This window comes from Ischnura elegans, chromosome 12, assembly GCF_921293095.1.
Source record: "Ischnura elegans chromosome 12, ioIscEleg1.1, whole genome shotgun sequence".
Classification (NCBI taxonomy): domain Eukaryota; kingdom Metazoa; phylum Arthropoda; class Insecta; order Odonata; family Coenagrionidae; genus Ischnura; species Ischnura elegans.
In genome coordinates this window covers 54,302,092-54,324,862 of record NC_060257.1, presented here as the reverse complement: position 1 = coordinate 54,324,862, position 22,771 = coordinate 54,302,092, and the positions used below count along the sequence as shown (strand labels likewise).

The window sequence follows — 22,771 nt, the reverse complement described above, 5'->3', positions numbered from 1 at the left end:
CGCCTTCTACGGCTATATTTAATTTAATTATGACTGAAGAATCGTCTCAAACGATCTTTTTTTATAATTAATCAGTGATAAATATTAAGTTGAATAAAGGCAGTAACGGATAGGACTAAAGCCATTGTCTCTTATCCCTTCTAGAGTTTATTTATGGACATGAAACACAGCAATGCATGTGTTATAATATTTCGAGATCGTTAATTCGTTCTTCTTTTCTATCATAATAAACCTCTAATATTCATTTCCTAGATTCTTCTCGTACTCCATCAATATGACGAAAACTATTACGAGACTGGATTTGTACGTTTTATTATGATTGCCTATGATAAATATTCGCTTTTAATATTTATCATTTAGAACATTTATCACGGGCCATCATTGAACTCAGAAAGCAATAGATTTAACTGATGAAAGAGTTTTGTTTCCTTAGAAGCTGAATAAACAGCAATGGACGAAGTGAAATGAAATACCCAGAAGAATAGCAATATGTGAATTTTCGTGTGTCAGTTTCAATTTAGTTTGTTTAATCGTGGTACATATTTATGTTGTTTTGGAACCGTATTAAACATGCATTTCGTTTTGACCTATATCAGTGAAATAACTGGTAGGCTGGTAGTTTGTAAAGTTTCGAACGGAATATTGATATTCACTGAAGAAAAGGAAAGTTTACCAACGAAGAGAAATATGTGTATGCTAATTTTCGTAATTGTGAGAGGGTAAGTCGAGAGGTGGCTGAAATCTTACGTTTTTTCCCGGTCGGTAATTATTTTAGTTCATTATCATTAAATGGAAAATAGGGCCTTTTTATTAAGGTTGCCTATTCGAAAATTATCAATGATTGACTCGGTCGAACATAATATGGTCTCTCTAATGTACTGTATTTAATGGAAAATAATTAGGACCTTATTCTGAAGTATAACCCGAGACTTATATAAATACCCTAATTCGGGTCATCAGATACTGTCCTAGCACCACGCTAATTGAGGTACCTTTTGGGGTATAATGTCGATATGTAATTTGTTTATTTACTACCTCAAAACCTATCTATATCTAAAATACGATACATTCAATTATGTAATACTGGCGTAGGAACGAAAATTTGTGCCTAATTGTTTTCGCACATTACGTACGGGAATATTAAAATTTAGAGGAACTGCGTACCTGGTAAGAGGTTTGGACGTTTAAAATATGTTCCAAATTTATTGAAATTCATTTCGTTTAAACATTGTTAAAAAGCTTATCTTTAAAATATAATTTTACCCTACGAAATATTACGATAAGTCCATTCTTAATGAGTTGTGAACAGAACTTAAAATGTGCTCCCAAATACCAATAGTATGCTTTAAAGTTGTTGAAGTTGACGCGCCTAAATTATGAGAATCTTTGTCATTCGTTCGAATTCTCGGGAGGATAATGACTAGAGTTCTCGCCATCCGTAAGCAGCTAGTTAATATGCCAATTAGCTTAAAAATTTACTTTGGAAATTTTGTTGTTCAATTTGAAATTTTTCTCTGGAAGCCTGGAAGACGAAGACGAATTGAGGGTACTAGTAAGGAAGGGTATATTTGCAGTAAAACTAGATATTAAATGGAAATAATAATGATAATATTTATTTAGCGAACAAATGTACACAGATGAGATTAAATGATCACATAATTTGATGTTCCGACGTTTCTACAGGCCGACCTCCTGCTTGATCCAGTCACGGAGAGCGGTCACCCTGGTGTAGACGCCTGGGTATCCGGGCTCAGCGCAGCCGTAGCCGAAGGAGACGATTCCGACGAGCTTGCCATCTTCAACGAGTGGGCCACCAGAGTCTCCCTGTGGACGGAGAAGGAGGTAAAGAATTAAACTAAAAAATTAAAAAGGTATATTATCACTCCGACTGCAGAAGATTGAAATATATATTTAATATTAACATTATCCCCATTTTCATCATGTATGGCTGAGGAAAAGATTTAAAAAAATAATTTTATGATTTTCAAGAGATATTTTTCTTGCGTTACATGGATGGATGGATTTTTCTAGGGATTACATTTGGCATAATGCCCATGGTGGTATTTTTATTGACTCCCATGGTTATTTGCTGATGAATGGCTATAATTCTTTCTTCAGGTAGTTAGTTGGCCTTTTGCGTGTCTTAAAGACGTAAGGGAAGACGTACAGCTACAAGTACAGTTATGTCTCTATGGATAAAATTTTTTACCTGTTGTACATATACCTGTTTTCAATAAATAGTGGAAAAGATTAACAATACGCTATTGGAAATTATTTTATACTCGTAATGGAAGCCTACTCATGATTCCACAACTTGCGGCTTGACAGACGAGTTCTTCCAGAAATCGGAAAAGTTGACGCATAATTGTACCCATGTTTTAATAACGTAAGCGGCGTTCATTATTTGATTGAATGCAGGTCTAATTACCTGGCAGGAGTCCTTTCCTGGAGCACCGGCACAGATCATGGTGTCTGTGATGGATCCATAGGCCTGGTTACACTCCTTCTGATCAACAACTTTGACGATGACATGTCTAAGATGGTCCGGTAGGCTTCCTCCCTCCTGCATAAAGGAGTGAAGATAGTGTTCCAAATTAGCTTTAAATTCTTTAACAATCTTTACGAACTTCATTATAGGCACATTTAATTTTTTTATGGGGTCAAGAATTTAGACGATCCTCATCATAGAATGTATGCTTTTTTATGAAAAAATAATTCTCTCGCGAAAAAGTTAGTAAGAATTATGTTAAGAGTTATGAAGAGGTAATATTTCTTTAGTATTTAGCGACTTTTACATGACGGCTTGACACAGCTTACGCTTTACTCTCTGTACTTAACATTATAATGAAAGAGATCTGGTGATCTCTGCAGTTAATTATAAGGACAAAATGTCATTGCTGTCCCGAGAATGCTGATGACCCTTTTCGTAAAATTTATTCCGAATTCCGATAATAAAAAAAATAGATTCTTCAATTAAGTGGGGGTTCTTAAGTGATTGCAAATGCTTCAGTATTGTAAGTAAGGGTCATTTCCTTTATAAAGTTTTTGTTAACTTGCTTTGTTGTTTGTCATCTTGTCTGGGTCAAATCTTGCAACTCAATTTTAACAAACTTTCCAACTAGCTATCAAGCTAAAAATTTCAGGATAACTCAGCACCTATCAATATCAATCAATCTATAATGTCAATGCAATATTCTAACAGTTTTATTGTGATTTAACTGTATCTAATTGTAATACAGAATTTAAAATTTAATATGGGGATTAGGCAAAAAATGGCCGCCAAAATCCATTATGGATTACTTTTTGTAATGCCTATTATAATGACAGAGGTCTTGTGATCGATTCGGCTAGTTATTAGGTCGAAATAATATTGCTTTGACACGATATTCATGACCCTTATTTTGAAAAATTTTCAATAAACGCAAAAAAGTAGGTATTCCTAATACGTAGGAGTTGTTTTCAGTGATTACGGTGCTTCAATTTTTACGACCATCTTTATCATAAGCAGTCCTTAGGCTGACTATATTATTTGAGTGTTGAATTTTATTTGTGATATTTTAAAGGAAATTTCGTATTTTTTCATACGTAATTATAGAATTATTCTTGATGTTTTATTGAAGCTAATTACTCACTTTTCGTGCTTCATAATACACCGAGCTATGTATAGGGATCTACACAAATACTTTTAATGGATCGGTATTATAAATAACACACCAATGGTCATGGCACTATTCGTGAACGTATTTGTAATAATTGAACGGATTGTTATTTTCGTGAATACGTAGGATGTGTTTTAAGTCACTGCAATTGCTTCAGTATTGCTAAGTGTCATATTCTTACCGTGGTGGTTCCCCATCCAGAAACATCGGCGTTTGATCCAACAGCCACGTCCATGTCGCTGGCTGGAAGAGCAATGGGCTGAACTCCAGTACCGAACTCGAATGGTGGGTTCACCTGGAAAAGAAATGATTTTAAATGCAAAATGAAGAAACTGTGTGCTTTTACATGAAATATATATTCCCACATTTACACGACCATGGTTTCAACGTGAGACGTCATCATCAGGTGAACTCAGCAGAGGCCCAACACATCTGTTTACACCAGGATTGGAGGGGGAGGAAGGAAGGTAACTAGGTTGAAGGGATTGTTCAATAGAGATGAGGGAGGGGGAAAGAACTTGGTCATGCGGTAGAAAGAAGATAGGGGGAGGGTGACCCCATTAGGGTGGGTACGGCAGGTGGAGGATGGGGCTCAAGTGAGAGAGAGGCCGAAGGGTTCCTCATGTCGTTAGCCCAGGAATATAGGAGTGGGAGGTTTAAAATAGTTTCTTCTCTTTCATTTTGTTTCTTCCTTTTCATTTTTCATAATGAATCGCTTTCACAAAGTTACGCCTCAAACCCTCGATTTTACATGCCTCAAGTGGTGAAAATTCAAAATAACTCCTGAATGACCTCATTTAAATTTTACTTCCATCGAAAAATATCATTCCGATTATGTTATTCTATTTTGTAATGAGTTTAAATTCTTTACTGAAATCACAGTTTTTTCCAAGATGATTGGGATCGTTAGCTGGTAATATTTGCGTAGTCTTACCTGAAATGCACAGTCATTGAATTTTTGTATAGTTTTCTTTGGCTGTGTACAATGAGACAAATGAACATCGTTTTTTTTTCTACTCGGTGTATTTGTCCTCTACGGTTGTGGTGAATAATCACCATTCTATGATTTACACCATTCGTAACTTAATCATCATGTTCAGAAAATATTACCATATACATCATTCTTCATGTGTTAAAGCTTATGATTTGACTATCAATACATTTTTTGCGTTTTTTATAACATTTTGTTTTACGACTAAAATAAATTCTGCTACAATGCTTCGATTCATGTGCCATCACTTTTCTTATCTTGAACAGCTAAATTTGCCGATGAAGAAAATAGAGATTAAATAAAATTATCATTTGTATAGATAAAGTTTAATTTCTTTTATAAATTATTATGTTTTATTCACAGTTATTTCTTGATAATATATATTTGAAAATCGGGATAAGAAAGCATCTTGAGTTTATATGATGAGAATTACGGCCAGTGCAGTATATACTCTTATATTTACCTCCAGGATTGAAATGTCTCCATCGAGAACGCTGATATCGAATCCAGGGTGCTGGTGGATCTTAGTGACCTGGTGGATGCTACCGCCAGAGTTAACTTCGGAGCTCCCAGCCCTCACGGACAGTTCGTCAGCAGAGGCACTGAGGGATAAAATATGAGGGAATATTTATTTAATGATTAATCATATGATTATACTTACCCTATTTAGTTAACCATCCAGCGATATTGATTGGAATACATTGTTGATAGTGTTAATTTAGGTGTATAGTGATGATTTTAATTTATAATTGATGGTTAGTAGTCTTAAAAGGGGTAACGCTGCATGTTATTCGTACTCAGATGACGAATGTTAAGAAGACATTTACCTCATCGAAGGCACTACGGTATTGTTGGGAATAGATTTAATTCAAATTGAGTGAAGTTACTATGGAATGGCTACAGATCTATTTTGGAGCTTTTAAATGTGACTGGGTGATTAAAAATAAAGGATAAAATTAGTTAGTCCCTCAGACAACATGCATACTTTTAGCTCGACTAATTTCGAACATTTCAAGTTATCATCAGGGATATATAAGTATATGGAATTAAGCAATTTCTATTGTAATTTGCACATTTACTATTAAATTCCTCACCAAGCTTCCTCGCCTTGAGTCGAGTTATATCGAAAGAGGAATAACTTGGTCAGTATTATTATTGCCCTATGTTTATGTAACTAATGTGGTTGATAATGCATCAAAACTTTTCAAAGTGTACAAAAATATCAGTACCTTCAAGTGCGAGAAGATTTAGGGTGAATTTTAACGTGCGGTCATGTATTTCCTATAGTTATCTCGCAAATCGTGGGGAAGTTATTTTTTTTTTTTGAAATTATGAATCTATGTCACTCACCCGTCGGTACAGTGAGCAGCGGTGATGGCCATAGTCTCACTGACAATAGATGCTCCACACTCGAAGTATCCGCCACGGCGAAGGACCAGCTGTAAAGTGAAAGTTAGCCTTGCTTAAAAATAATTCAACGTGAAATAGAAGGGGGAATTATTTATCGTTTTTAACCCCTTTCACTTCAGTTTATTTTCTGAATATCGTGATCCTACCCTCTATATATCTTTCTGTGGCTATTTTTAAATTAAATGGCAAAAAAAGAAATGTTAATTGGTATAGTTATTACCGTGCAATAGTGAAATAAAAAGTGATTATTACTTCATATTGTTTACAAACGAATCCTCTTCCCGTGAGAACATCGAGATCATATCTCTCGTTTCTCGTATAATATTATATATTCCTTCCAATGCAGTGGCGCAGCGAGGGGGGATTTTGGGGGTTAATCCCCCCCCAAGAGCTCAGAGAAATTTTTAAGTTAAATCCATTTACTAAATTGGATTGATATTACTAATAGTATAGTGTACGGATTAATAAAAATGTCCCTCACAAAGCTGTAAAACTCACCATTTTAAACCGTTTATCTTAAAATTTCGCAATTTATTAATCTCGCACCTACCGCTTATCCTGCTGGGTATTCCATACCCCCACACACCCCAATATTAGTTGCACCTAAACCCCCCGCCACCCCCGGTCTCACTTCCTTGCTGCGCCCCTGTTCCAATGCACCATATTTAATGAAGTATGAGTTATTTACGTACGTTAAGGATGTTATAACATTGTTAAACTTTCAAAATATGTACATCGTTACCTTAATAGTGCGAAGATTATGAGGATCTCATCATGGCGCCATTGAGCATCGGAAGTTCCTGGCGAGTTAGACTCGTCCGGAACAACCGGTTCGGGGTTCGACTCCCGACCCATGGGAATTTTTTTCTCTCGGCAATTTATGTGAATTAAATATTCCACTTGAGTTGGGACTCCAGAAAAGTATCGTAATGATAACGTGCCGATCGAGTCTAGTTTTGATCAGAATCAATACTTGAGTATTTTTCTAGACTAAAACCCTATCTCTTATCTCTTACCTGGTATGGGTAGTCTTCGATGTCTGCTGTCTCTCCACCCACGATTTTTCCACTGAATCTCGGACGCACCAATTTGGGAGCGCGCCCTGAAAAGAAAGTTGAACTCATTGGAATCATTCGAATTGAAAATAATGGTTTATTAGGTTTAACTTATCGTCATCGGTATGCATGGTCCACGTGGATACGATAAAGATGCAAATTCTTTAGAACGTGATCTCATTTTTCTTTTACATTTTTTTTTTTAAATATCCTGTAATTTTTTCTTAAGTAGCTAAATTTTCTTAGCACCGACAATACTTGTGTTTTCCAAAAAATGTTATGCATCCAGACATAAATATCTTATTTGAATGCATTTCCCATTGAATTAGTCATTCACAATCCTACTAATGATTGGAGAATGGTTAGAAATACGTTTTAAATGGGAAAATTGTAGGTTTGTCATATACTTTCCATGTTACACGATATGTTTTCTATGGAATGAGTTATATTATTCCCAGATCATCATTTCTCTCATTATTTCAGAACTTCTTTTGTTTTTTTTTCTGTACAAATTTTTTTTGCATGTTTCATGTAATGTGTTCAGTGATAGAAAACAAGATTTGTGGGTATCCTTATAATGCTATCCATGAGAATGATGATAACAGAGAGCATAATTTTATTTGTCACTGACGCTATCGTAAAATGCTTTAGTGAGAATGGTAGATGAGTACATGTAATTGCGGAAATAGTGGATGCATTGTGAATGTAAAATATTTGTTTGAGTGTATAAATATTTTTATGCAGAATAATGTGGATCTTGCTTAGGGCCATCAGCTTCACACGCTTCAATAGTGCCGCAACTCATGCCCAACCCGGAGCAACATAATGCTGGATCAGTACCCTGCCAGTAATGGGCTTCTCAGATGAAGTATGCGTGGGGTGATGTCTTGGAAACCACTTCATCAAAGGTCAATTGTGTAAAGGTGCAATATGTGTGTACTTCGTGAATAATCAAAGAGTTGAAAGCTGCATTTTATCTATGCATATAAACGAATATGCAATTTTGATCTTAATAATTTTAAATTCAAACTCGAAATGAAGGAACATGGAAAACTTAATTATTTGTAAACATTTGGTAAAATGCAACTGCTAGGTTATTTTTTTTAATATTCAATGTGGTAACATTCACTTCGTTTCTTTTTGGAGTATGCTGCGTTACTGTTTACTTCATATCATTATACGAATTAAATATTTCGCTGAGTATACTATACAAATGTTGTGTAATATTTTTAACACCGTCGATGCTAGCTGGGCCTGAAGCAGATTTCATCACCGAAATGAGAAATTTGAACTTCCATTCCGTAGATAGAAATTGAACTATCCTAGTGGAAATATTATTTCTATTAGACCAAACGTATGCCTTTACTTACCTAGGGCACACACCACCAGGCAGGAGAGAAGCAAGTAGCGGAACATGTTGTCTGTCGTTAGAGTCCCTCGAGAGATCTGTAAAAATCTATGAAACCTATCGAGCTATATAAAGGAATCATAAGCCTGATGATTTGCGTAAAGACTTTTTTTTTCCATGTCTTCAAGTTTCAGTGAGAAATATCCGAGTTATTTTTAATCTGCGTAATCATTTTCGCGTTCTGAAACCTCGTTTTTTATGGGTTTCCCGTGGCTTTCAAAAAAATTAAATCGAGTTATTTTAAAATTCATTGCGATATCACCTTGAGTGACCGTGAAATAGATAAGGATTTCTCTGATCATGGCCTTCCCCATCGCTTCGTTCTTTCAAATAGAAGGATTTTCTTATCTTCAGCATCTGTATTTGTGGCCTTGATACTATTTCTTGTTAATTTATACAGTTAGCTGTCGCTTTCAATGAGATTTCTGGAGTTCGTTGCCCCATTATGTCTGTTTTTGTCGTACAGTTCTGACGTGGGTGTTTGTGTACAGATATCCATTAGGAAACAATTCAAGTGAATGATTTATCGCCAAGGTTTTATCAATAGTTCATAATATAATGCATTGAATAAATTTTGGTAGATGAAGTAAATTCAGAAATTTCCGGGGGTTATATTTGCCTCTATGTGAGATGAGAGGTGGTTTTCGCGATAATGAATTCACGTGATTTAATTTTTGCTTGAGGTTTTTACGTTATTATGGTACAAAAATGTCCAAAATTGTGTAAATAATCGTCATTAATGTTTTGACTACTGATAATGGTGTAAGTAATGCAAACATTTAAGGTCAGAACTATCGATTTTTGTCTTCTGCATTTTTGATAGTTTAGTGTACAATTACTCTTAGAATGTTCCCCAACTGGGACTAAGAATAAGACTACCACTTGTATGAGGTATTTCGCTGAAGTGGAGTCGTTTAGTCTTCTTCGCGAGTAGGTTTGCATGGAGATTTTGCTGTTAACTCTGAAATTTTACCGTCTCTCCTCGAAGCTGACAATGCAGCAGTGGTTTGATTCAGAATGCCAATGAGTCATAGAGATTGATTTTGGTTAAATCAATGTTCAAATAAAATTTCGTGTGTATTGTGTGAAGAATTTATGGATCTCTCTGTCTTATTTCGACTATGATCTTTTCCTCAACCATCAAAGTAAATAATCGTTATTAATGTTTTGAATACTAATAATGATGTAAGTAATGCAAGAAAAAAGGCCAGGGATATCGATTTTTGGGTCCTGCATGCAGATAATGAAATGACATAATACAAGATCACCTGCTCGGACTGATTAGCTGACTGGGGCCATAGGTATTTTTTCTTTAGACCTTTCGATGAGCTCAGATATATCACGCCTGGTTTTAGTGCTCTTAGGGTGTACCCAAGCATGGACTAAGGATACGAATAAGGCTAGGAGTCGTAAGAAGTATTCTGCGGACACGAAGTCGTTTATTCTTCGACATAAGTTTGTTTTCATGGAGAATTTAGAATTATCTCTGAAATCTAAATCTCTCTCCTCGAAGCAGACTATGCAATGAGTTGATGCAAAATGCCAATGAGTCAAGGAATTTGATTGGCGTAATATTAAAGGCCGTATGATAACTCGTTCGTATCACGAATAGGAATGTTAGATATCTCGTTCGTTTTTCAACTATGGTCTTTTCCTCGACCATGAAATACTCTTATATGTTCCTACTTGCCTTTTTTGCCTCAGCATTTGGAGACTTCTTCGACGTTTTATAATGTTAAATACATGTGTTATATCATAGCAAACATGGTCCGTCTAAGGCATATGGTTAGTCAGAGAGTCCCAGTCATGTACTAACAATGCGACTGATATAAAAATGATGCATACAAAAACACTAAAAAATGCAACAAGTTGTTATATCACGACTTGAAATCATTAAACATATCTTTCACATTTACTTTCCACATTGTTGGAATTACAGGTATTCATGTCAATAAAACGCTTCTTTCTTTGTGTAAAAATAAAAATGCTAAACTTTTTAGCGTCGTATCAAAGCGTCCTATCTTCTTCTTCTTCTTCCTAGCGTTTGTCCCGCGCTATTGCAGGGTCCGCTTTTCTGCAAAGCCTTCTCCACTTGGCTCGATCCAGGGCGTCTACTGACGTGGCGTTGATGGTCTTCATGTCCGCCTTAATTTTGTCGAGCCAGCGCATCTTTGGTCGTCCTCGTGGTCGGCGTCCTTCAGTACTCAGCCGCATTGCTGTTTTGGCCACGGAGTTCTCATCACTACGCACCACATGCCCATACCACCGCAGTCTAGCCTCCCGCATCTTGTCTGTGATCGATGCAACTCCCATTCTTTTCCGAATGTCTTCATTCCTGATGTGATCCAGGCGGGAGATGCCTAGGATCCATCGCAGCATCCTCATTTCCATGACATGCATGGCCTGTTCTTGATTTGCTGTGGCTGGCCAACATTCTGCTCCATATAGGGCCACTGGGCGGACTACGGTCTTGTATACTTTGGCCCTGAATCGTTCAGGCATTCGACGGTCGCACAATACGCCAGTCACTTGGCGCCATTTCAGCCATGTTGCATTGATTCGAGCTCGTGTGTTGGCGGTTGTGCTTCCATCGTTGCTGATGACAGAGCCCAAATATTTAAACTTCTCGACCTTTTCAAGGTCGTCGCCGTCGATGCTGATCGTGCCATCGGTTTGAGGCCCACACTCCATGTACTCAGTCTTCTTGATGTTTAATCGCAACCCATAGTTGTCGAGTCGTACCTTCCATAGTAGAGTTCGCTGCTATATATTAAAGCGTCCTATATATTTTTTAAATCTTCCGGAAAATCTTCCGCGTGCCTTGCACGCAATTCATAAATTTCGTCGTGTGAATGTCTTAATTTAGAATTACCCGTGGTGAAATCATTTGTTTGCCGACGTTTGCCACTGATTTATATAGGTCGTAGCATGTTCGTATAAACAGACTTATATTACTAAACATTGTGTGCGTACTGATTTCTCGATTACCGAACGGGAATCCCTTGAGTTGCCTCTTTCAGGTAGGCATTTGAGAGATGAGAACTTGGGAACTCCGCATTGATAAGATAATTGTTATGTTGCATAAAATTAGCATGCGCATCTTTTTAAATCTGCAGCTTGAGTGCAATTCTGCGTTTCCAAGTCACTGAAATCATATACCTCGTGTCAAAAATGCACCGTTAATTTACTGCGACTTTCTTTGCGTACTATCTTTATGCGTACTATCTTTATGCGAACTATCATTAATAATGCCGTGAGATGCACGTTTAATTATAAGGGAAGCGTTAAAATGTCAATTTAGAGAATTAAAACTTACCTTAATGTATTACCGAGGCAAGGTTTTAAGTTCTAAAATGTTAACATGTAATTTTAGATACAAGCGACCTAATACATGCACACCTGATGATGATCCAACTCCGCTAAAATACTGGTGCCGAATGCTATCATGTTTTCGGTATTAGTATGGCTTTAATGGGGTATTGATATTATCTTACACGTGCCGGAATTCCACCGTGAATTGATCACGACTCTTAATATTAATAGTAATGCCGACCGATGCACGATTAATAATGAGGGAAGAAATAAAATGCCAATAAGAGATTTAAAACTTACTTTCATGTAATACCGAGGCAGGGTTGTAAATTCTTATATGTTAACATGTAATTTCAGGTACAAGCGACGTAGTACATACCTGATGATGATCCAACTCCACTAAAATAGTCGTTCCGAATACTATTATGTATTCGGTATTAGTATGGGGTATTATAATGATGGAGTGTATTATAGTTATGGATAGTATTATAATAATATAATAGTAATATAATAACCCTAAGAAGATGACGGGGCAAAAGTCGGCCACATCTTGAGGCGTGGTGGCCTGACAAACACCGTCGTTGAAGGACTGGTGAGGTTTTTATTGAAATCAGCGTAGACAGCTCCGACAGGGCAGGCAGACCGAAGAATCGTGTAAAACGATCTCATCTCCTTTTCACTGGTAAATAATAAGTTGGAAAGAAAGGACGGAATCAATACGGTGGTTTCCTATTTTTTTAATTGCCTAAATCGAAAGATTATTACTCCTGGAGAACGCATTTCACGCTTTTAGATTTTTAAATGACAATATCTATTTTTCGCGGTTTAATGAAAAGTGAAAAATTTCAAGCGCGCGAAAACGCAACGGCTAAGTAAGAATGCTGAGAAAAACCCGTGTGACGTCTGGCTAAGGCTGTGTAAGGCCACCTGGGTGCGAGGCTATGAACGCCGCTACGATGCAGGCTGCTTGCTGCCGAGCATGGAGGTAGCGTAGAGCACCCTGGTAGCATATCGTGGCGGGCTATTATCCTTATATTCTCCAATTGTAAGTTTTTATTAATATTTTCATTAGGATTTAAAAAAATCTACTTGTGTGATGATTAAAAGGGAACGTGGTAATGGGTAAACGTAGTAATGGGTGAGGTAAAGTGTTAAGATGAGGCGTTAAAAGAAAGGTGTTGTAAAAACCCTTGGTAGAGGACGGGAAAATTAAATCGACCACATAATGTGTCATGATGGCCTGATGAAGACAATCGTCGAAGCTGAGGTGGTCGGGAAGATTAGCGAAAGAAGGCCAAGAATGATTGACATTAATGAATTATCAATTCTGTTCATTAGAAAAAGCCATATCTATGTTAGTTGAGATATACACAGGTTATAAAGGATGTATGAGAGAAGAAATGCACAAATACGAAAGTTAGCTGACAGGGGAATGGAGTGGAGATGTCCACGAGTATTCCGATCCCGAACAAATATCTCGCGATGTCTCCTCATCAGTCATTAAATTGGTGAAAACAAAATAAATCATCTAGTTGTGACCAATATGACAGCTTCTGTAGTTTTATCAATTCCTAAAAACATATCTCAATCATCGATATTAATTTATTTTCTGAACGTTTGACTTTTTAATTATTATTCTGTTACCCTCAGGGCCCAGACGAATCCAAAAAAACTAAATATCACTAAAATCGGTACAACCGTTCTCTAGTTATAAATTGTGTAGCTAACAAGATTTTCGATTTGTTTTATAGATATAAAAGATGTACTACCCACTTCACTGATTCGAACAAGTAATTGTGAAATCTTTGCACAGTTGGACACATTTTGTCTAGGAACCGATAAGGAATTTCAGTGTATCAGTTTTCTCAGGGCGCTCCTCAATGTCTGTTTCTGATGTTTCTCTCTTCACATTTCATGCAGCTACCATTACGCTAGAGCCTATTCAATCAACTTAGCCTATTACATCAACTTATGTTAACTTTTTATTAACTTCATGTTAGATTGTTAAGTAACCCTGATGGATTGAATTTTTACCATTAGACTGAATCTTTAGTAAATATATTATACTTCATATAAAAAATTGAAAAAGTGTTCCGTATTACACTATTGTCTCCTATGAAAACCCAATATTGTGCTTAAAAATTGTTCAAGTTGACGCGAGTAAATGACTAGAATCCTCGCCATCCGTACGCAATTAAATAATGTGCAAATAAATTTAAAAATAAACTTTGGACATTTTACTATCCTCTTTGAATTTTTCTTTCTAAACCAGGAAGACGAGGACGAATGAAGGGTACGAGTAAGGAAGGGTATTTTTGCAGTAAAACTGGGCATTAAAAGGAAATAATAATATTTATTTAGCGAACAAGTGTAAACAGATGAGATTAAATGATCACAGAATTTAATGTGTCGACGTTTCTACAGGCCGACTTCCTGCTTGATCCAGTCACGGAGAGCAGTCACCCTGGTGTAGACGCCTGGGTATCCGGGCTCAGCGCAGCCGTAGCCGAAGGAGACGATTCCGACGAGCTTGCCGTCTTCAACGAGTGGGCCACCAGAGTCTCCCTGTAAATGTAGAAGGAGGTAAAGAATTAGGGACAAATTTTTCCCTGCCTGTAATTTGAATCGCATTCATAAAAACGTGTGTCGTGGTGGTTAACCCATGATTAAAAAAAAGGGGACTCCAATAAAGGAGGCCCAAGAAAATGGTGGTTTAACGTTATGTCTGTTGCTGTTTCGAGCGCATTTCATTCGGCAGCGCCACTATGCATGTGTATCTCGTTCAGTGTGACTTGCGTGATTAACCGCTGTGGAAGTGGTCTTTTTTTAGTTTACAACCGTCACGCATGCGTCAAGTATGTGGTTTATGCGATCTTTTATCTCAGTTATGTATAACTGCCGTGTATTTTCTCGTGAAAATAGGATATAATGACTGTCGGCGCCGCAAGCGGCAATTTTGAAATCTGGTTTATGTGCACGTGGAGCGGCTGCAATTCTAACGGCGGAGTTCGAGTTATCTCTAATGTAATATTCGTAATTGTAACATTCCACCGTTATGTTAAGATACTGCGAGCGATCCAAAGAGTCAGGCCTCTTTACAGGAGCGTAGGTCGACGTATAGGCCAAATGTACTAGTAAATTCGGAGTAGATATTATCTCAGACGACGTGAAACATATCCTACGTTTACCGTCGTACTATGCTTGACGTAATCATGAGAAGAAAATAAAAGAAATAAGCTTCAAATCAGAGAGATTTAAAATGTCATTCTTTCCTCATAGGTATTACTAGAGATAGCAACGGTGTCTCAATTAATAGAATTAATGGCGTTACTCGCTGGGACTACTCGTTGCATGTTATTTATATATTTTTTCTTCTATTGTTTTATATTGCATTGATTTTTTATTGGAATTTCTAACCATTGGTAAGTTTTTTCTTTGCATTAATATGCATGTATAATTTATATTTTGATATTATGCGTAATATTTCTACTGTTATTGCTCTATTGCTCCAAGGAAAACTTTGTCTATTTGAATACAAATTTGTTTCCGAAAATAGTACAAATATCAGTTCAGAGTAGTTGAACTTATAAAGAACATGCTATCGCAAATACTTATACACTTGTAATGGAAACCTACTCATGCAGTACTTGAATCCACAACTTTCGCCTTGAAGGACGAGTTCTTCCAGAAAACAGAAAAATTGAAGATTAATCGTGCCTTAGTTTTAATAACGTAGTCGTCGTTATTCTTTGGTCGAACTGGTAACACTATTTTGCAAAAAATAGGGCAAAAAATGCCTGGCTACAATTTAGGGTGTTTCTGGCTAATTTTGGGTCGCTGAATCCGAAAATGACCCTTGTTTTTTTCTATCACCCTCCATTTTAACACAACCCCTAAATTGGGGAAAACAACCCCTTATCTAAACTTGTCGTTTTTCGAGGGACTTTTACTGATGTCATCCGCTTCTGATTGAAAAAACTGACATTTTAAGGCTATCAGGGTCAAGAGAGAGACAAACTTAACCGGGGTTGAAAAGATTTAAGGGGTGAAAATAAAAAAAAAGAACTTTAAAAAACATTAAAATAACAATTTTTGTTCGTTTTTTATGACATTGGATATGGTAGCTAATGGAAAAGATTTTAAGGGATGAATACACTGTTCCCCCCCCCTATTTTGTAAAGGATTAATATAACATAAAATATAATAGGGGAAGTATAATTGGAACCTACTGATGCAGTACTTGAATACACAACTTTCGCCTTGAAAGACGAGTTCTTCCAGAAAACAGAAAAATTGAAGAATGATCGTTCCTAAGTTTTAATAACGTAGTCGGCGTTCATTCTTTGGTCGAATTAAGATCTAATTACCTGTTGATGTTTTTCGTGCGTTCCAAAGAGGGTTTGAGGTTTTGGCATAGGACCCATGATGACATTATTATTGGTTCCCAAGGCTATAAATATTTATTAAGGTAATTGGTGGCCTTTTTGCTGGTCTTATAGTCTTAATAAAGGACGTAAGCGTAATTATAGGTCTGAGAACAATTATCTCTCTTAAGATTCAAATTAATTTTCCAAAAACAGCGCATATATGTCTTTTCAATAAGATTTTTAACAGATTAACGATAGGCTAACGTAAATTATTTTGCACTGATAATAGAAGCCTACCCATGCGGTACTTTCCAAAATCCACAATTTTCGGCTAGACATGAGTTTTTCCAGAAAACAGAAAAATTGAGGAATAATTGTACCCAAGTTTAAATAACATAGTCGGTGATCGGTCGGTGATAGGATCGAATGAATGTCTATTTACCTGGCAGGAGTCCTTTCCTGGGGCACCGGCGCAGATCATGTTGTCTGTAATGGATCCATAGGCCTGGTTACATTCCTTCTGATCAACAACTTTGACGATAACATGTCTTAGATGGTCTGGTAGGCTGCCTCCCTCCTGTGTAAACGAGTGAAGAGTGGTCCAAATTAGCCTTGAATACCTTAACAACCTTCGCGATCTTTAATGCAGGAACAATTAATTTCTGAATGGGGACAAGAATATTGACGATTCTAATCATAAGAGGTACACTATTTTCAGGAAAAAATTTTCTCACGAAAAAGTTAGTAGGAATTATGTGAAGAGATTCTTGTTAATTTTTTCTTGATGTTTCAGCGACTCGTTATCTACGTTTTACACTCTGTGCTTCATGTTATTAAGAGAGTGGTCCAGTGATCTGTGACCTTATTCAGGAACAAATCGGAAATGTCGCCTCGACAATGATAAGCCGTCGAGGATTAGGGAATCGCGTTCCGTGCTATTCACGAAGCGAAAATTGAGGATTCGATGAATTTCGAAGGTGGGCGTAATTCACGCTTGTGACGTTATGGTTTATCGTCACGCTTGTGACGTCATGGTATATTCGTTGCTCTTCTCTTTCCCAAGATTTCTCGCCCGAACTTCAATTGGATTCCGAAAAGGGAAGTAAGTTGGAATGTTTTTTCGTTGGTATTCAATGATTAGGGAAACCAATTGAAACACATTTTCATAGATTTTGGGTAAATGGAATCAATTGTTTCAAATATAATAATTGGGGCAGTTATTAAAAACTAGTATCGACGTACATTTTTTCTAATATAAGAAAATGATGCGTGTTATTCAACATTCTCACCCCTATTCGACAAAATCGAGGCCTTCGTGAATAAGACCCCTGTTCAGTAAGTTATTAGGAGAAAATGATTTTGCTATGAGACGAATGTTCATGACCCTTATGGTGAAAGTTATTCCAGTTATCCGAAAAAGTTTTATTTTCCGAATAAATAGGTGGTGTTTTACGTGATTGCAATTTCTTCAGTATTGCTTAGTGTCATTTTCTTACCGTGGTAGTTCCCCATCCCGAAACGTCTGCGTTTGATCCAACAGCCACGTCCATATCGCTGGCTGGAAGAGCAATGGGTTGGACTCCTGTGCCGAACTCGAATGGTGGGTTCACCTGGAAAAAATATGATTTTTATAATGGTATATCATAACAATTTCAACTTTTAATAATCCGAATTATGTCTTCCGAAGCTTATAGCTATCGAAAAATATTAATTTTAGTGATATTATTCGATTTTGCTGTAAATTTTAATTCTTTCCTTCAATCTCGAAAAACGCGTGGCTTTTTATACGAAGAGGGGAATGGGATTGTTATCTGGTAATCTTTTACGTTGTCTGAGCTGGAATGCATAGGCATTGGATTTTTGCCCAGTTTTCTGTATGCCGTGAAACAAATAAACCTGTTAGTTTTCCACTTGGTGTATTCTTCCTCTCATGTTGCTATTATTAATAAATGCCAAACCATGTTTGACAGAACTCGATTAATCTTCAGGTTCAGTAAATATTGCTATATACGTCCTACTTTATGGGTAAAACCTAATGATTTGATTATCGATAAATGTTTTTCATATCTGTTCACATTTTTTGTTATGAGCGAAAGAAATTCTGCTTTCTTATACCGAATGAGATGAAAAAGAAGTGTGAATATATTGCAGAACGAGAAAACAGACCCATTTGATGAAAATACGTTTGCAAATCGGGGAAAGAAAGCATCTTGAGTTTATATTAGAGCTAAATGCCCCCAGCCCTCTACACCTGATGACTTCAGACCGATAGGAATTTTATGTGCTTTTGCCAAGATATTTGAGCGGATTGTATTTCTGCAATTAAGCTCATATACATCCACTGCTAACTTACTAAACCCCTTGCAGTCTGGCTTCCGTGGTCGACATAGCACTCAAACTGCACTCTTAAAAATTACCGAGGACATTCGTGAGGCAATGGACAAACGCCAGGTGACGATCTTAGTATTATTCGATTTCACCAAGGCTTTCGACTCCGTTTGCCATGAATTGCTCCTCCGCAAGCTGAGTACCCTAAATTTCTCAAAGAGTGCTGTTGACTGGTTTAGATCTTACCTCAGCGGTCGCACTCAAGCAGTGGTGGTCAGTAGTAACCTACAGTCAAACTGGATACCTAATCCCGTGGGGATGGTACAAGGCTCAGTTCTTAGCCCACTTCTTTTTTCTCTCTTTATAAACGACCTCCCTGATGTCCTCATGCATTGTGACTACCACCTTTACGCCGACGATTTTCAAATTTATCGTCATTCATCGCCGTCCAATATTATTAATTCAATCGCACTTATCAATGAGGACATCGAGAGAATTAACAGTTGGGCGCAGGCTAATCATTTGGTTCTCAATGTCAAGAAAACAACAGCAATAATTATAGGGAGCAATTATTTCTTTTCCCAATTAGACCATGAAAATCTACCTAAAATAAGACTCGGCAGCCACAATATACCTTATGAGGAAACAGTAAAAAACCTTGGAGTCATATTCGATCGAACCCTTAGCTGGAAGCCTCAAACAAACTATGCGAGGCGTAAAATTTTGGGATCACTACATCAACTTGTCAGAGCCAGAGAAATACTTACACCCGACATACGAATTTCATTAGTTAAAACACTAGTCTTCCCTCACTTGGATTATTGCACAGCCTTATTCACTAACCAAGACGACGCAAACAATAATAAACTCCAATTGGCCATGAATTCAGCTGTAAGGTTTATTTACGATTTAAAAAAATGGGACCATATCAGTAACTATTACAATCACCTCAACTGGCTTAAGTATAAAGAGCGTCGCACCCTTCACATAATAACTCTAGCCTTTAGTATCTTAACGACCGGTTACCCGCCATACTTGTATGAGAAATTCATTAGAAAATCTGAGGTTCATGATATACCTACCCGAAATCATAACATTGACCTCCATATTCCAAAACATCACACGCCTCATATGAACAAATCATTCATAGTAACCGCCTCACAAATATGGAACTCTCTCCCAGCCCAAATAAGAAGCAGTACAAATATCAATAGGTTCAAACACAGCACATATGGGTTTCTGAAGAATGCCTCCTTATCCCCAAGTTAAATTTCTTTTGTTTATATTCACTTTCTTATGTTCATATTTCTTGTTTATATTCACTTTCTTATGTTCATATTTCTTGTTTATATTCACTTTCTTATGCTCATATTTCTTGTTTATATTCACTTTCTTATGTTCATATTTCTTGTTTATATTCACTTTCCTATGTTCATATCTCTTGTTCATATTTCTTTTGTTTGTCACCATAAATTTTGTAATTAGTGTGTTATATCGAAGTGCGATTATTTATTATTATTTTTTTTTGTCGAAAATATTGTATTGTTTCTTTCATGTACTAGGCGATATGCACTGTTCACATTTGACTGTATATGTATATATATTTATTTACTTTTTCTTTTATTTATCTATCTCAATGTGAAATGTAGAAAGATGTACTTATATTTTCTCATGGGCCCCAGTGCCTACGAAAATAAACGATATTATTATTATTATTATTATATTATAAGCAATACGGCCAGTGCAGTTATATTTACCTCCAGGATTGAAATGTCTCCATCGAGAACGCTGATATCGAATCCAGGGTGTTGCTGGATCTTGGTGACCTGGTGGATGCTACCGCCAGAGTTAACTTCGGAGCTCCCAGCCCTCACGGACAGTTCGTCAGCGGAGGCCCTGAATGGTAGGAGGGGAGGGGTATATTTATATATGGATGAATCATGTTATGATACTTCGCCGATATCGATTGCCACCCAATGGTTTTGGAGTGAATAGATTGATGATGGGGGTAATTTAACTTTAAAATCGAGAGTTTCTATCTGCATTAAGGGTAACGTTTTTTGCTTTTTCTTCTCAAATAACGAATTGTGAAAAACACATTTACCTAATTTAAGGCACCATGATATAGTGAGGAATAGATCAGTTCGAATTGAGCAAGGAAAAGAATCGGATGATATGGCTACTGATACATTATTTTCATACTTGCAGAACTTTTTAAAGTTTAAGAGGGTGTTAAAAAAGAAAAGAACTTAGTTAATTTCACAGGTTACTTCAAAACTTCAACTCAACTAGTTTCGATCATTTCATTGCATTATCCATTGTATTCAAGCATATGGAATGGGCCGAGTGTTTTTTGTATTTGAGCAATTATTCTTAAATCCCCGTCAAATTTCCTCGCCCTTAGCCGAGTTAAATTGAGTGGAAAATAAATTTCACAGTCTAATTATTACTCTATGTTTATGGAACTAATCTGGTTGGTAGGTAAGTTATCGACACTTTGGAATTCCATATCAAACTGTATAAAATATCAGTACTAGTGAGAGGAGATTGAGGGAGAATTTTAATGTGGATTTATCCTTGAGCTCTAATGAATTTGCCATAATTAACACGCAAATCGTCGGGAAGTTTTTATTTTCTTTTTTGGAATTATTAATCAATGTTACCTACCCATCGGTACAGTGGGCAGCAGTGATGGCCATGGTCTCACTGACAATAGAAGCTCCGCACTCGAAGTAACCGCCACGGCGAAGGACCAGCTGTGAAGTAGGAGTTTGACCCTTTCCATTGAAATAATTTAGTATGCACAAAGGGTAAGAAAAAAAGACTTTTGCTGTCCCAAGCAATAAAATATATATTTGCGAACGGTTTCGATACGGCGTATCATCATCTGGCAATTTCACAGATTTGTACATAGAATTTATACCCGTGAACTAAAGTGCCTTAAGTCTTAATTATTTATTTATTTAAGGAGTTGCTCTCATACAGCATTTCTACCAATTTATAGTGACTCAGTAACAAACATGAAATTTTAACGTAAAAAATCTGAACAAAGAGTATAGGCATAAGATAGTAAAGAACCAAATAGAAGGCACGAGGAAAGGGAGGTGGAGAGGGAGGTTTATTTATTAGCCGAAGAATGGGACATGGCGAGTTTGAAAAATGAGTTTAAGGGCAGAAAAAACGGGGTTACTAAACGTACCCTCTATGTTTTTGTTGAGTGTGGCCTATTTGTGTTGCGCTGTTCACAGTTTAAATGAAGCCTCTGCAGCCATTGCTTATTTTACATTTCAGAATAACCATTTAGTCCTAATCTAACCTTAATGTGTGTCATTCGGTGAAGCTTTTAGTAATTAATTTTGGGCCAGTTTTTTTCTTTGCACATCTAGTAATTTCTGAATCGGCTATTAACGTATCGTCGTAGTTACCTGCTTAAGATTATCTCTTAAAAGTGGCCTAATGGTAGTTTCAAGGAGGTATCTGCAGCTGAAACGTATTTCCCTATTCAGAATAATTGCGCTGGAAAACCTAGAAGGAGCAAACGCCGATTCGATTGTCTGGATCGCCATTTTTTTTTTAGGAAAGCTTACCTTGATAATAATATGTCAGGCAGTATGCCGTTTAGGGATAAATTTATGATGATCAGGACGTGAGTAACTTCTTTTTAATGTGGTAGAGCTAATGAAATACGCCCGCTTGCAGACGATAACGACGCATATTCTATTCCTTCTAACTGAAAAGTTTTGTGTGTATGGGTTTGCTAACTGGGTGTCAATAAAATTAAAAGGCTATAAAATCTCTTCTTAGTGCTCAATTCATGTTTAAGTGCTGTTTAATTCGTTTTTCCAGCGATCAAGAATCGTATTTGGGTCAATGTAATTTCGAAATGCTGGACGCGCGGACCCCCACTAGCGTCATCTCACGGCATTTTCCCCGCACGACAGAGTCCTCTGGATTGTTGATAATACACTACATGGACCCTATGAGGGAGTAGTGTAGAGAACTGCCATCCAGAGGACTCTGCCCGCATGGAAGCTTTTGTAGCCACAGCGGCCGGGTGTTGGAGGGGGCACTTGAAGTTAAAGGTGGAGTGGAGGTGTGGAAAGGGAGGGAGTGTGGGGGAGGTTTTTTTATGGAGAGGGTAGTGGGCAGAGGGTGGGAAGAAGGGAAGGTCAATTTTGGAAGTACGTCGCTGATAGGTCACTGCACGGGGTAGCTGAGTGTTGGTGTGGGATCTACATCTA

General features: G+C 37.0%; 1 protein-coding gene across 1 annotated transcript; it reads right to left on the bottom strand.

Moving 5' to 3' along the window:
- Window positions 1-1,586: 1,586 nt before the first annotated feature.
- Window positions 1,587-21,297, bottom strand: LOC124169648 (trypsin-1-like). The gene is made up of 5 exons (XM_046548302.1): window positions 21,198-21,297; window positions 20,288-20,426; window positions 17,699-17,812; window positions 2,429-2,563; window positions 1,587-1,824 (listed from the first exon to the last, which is right to left on the bottom strand). The coding sequence occupies exons 1-5, from the start codon at window positions 21,227-21,229 to the stop codon at window positions 1,678-1,680; spliced, it is 567 nt and encodes a 188-aa protein (XP_046404258.1). The 5' UTR covers window positions 21,230-21,297; the 3' UTR covers window positions 1,587-1,677.
- Between the last annotated feature and the right edge of the window lie 1,474 nt (window positions 21,298-22,771).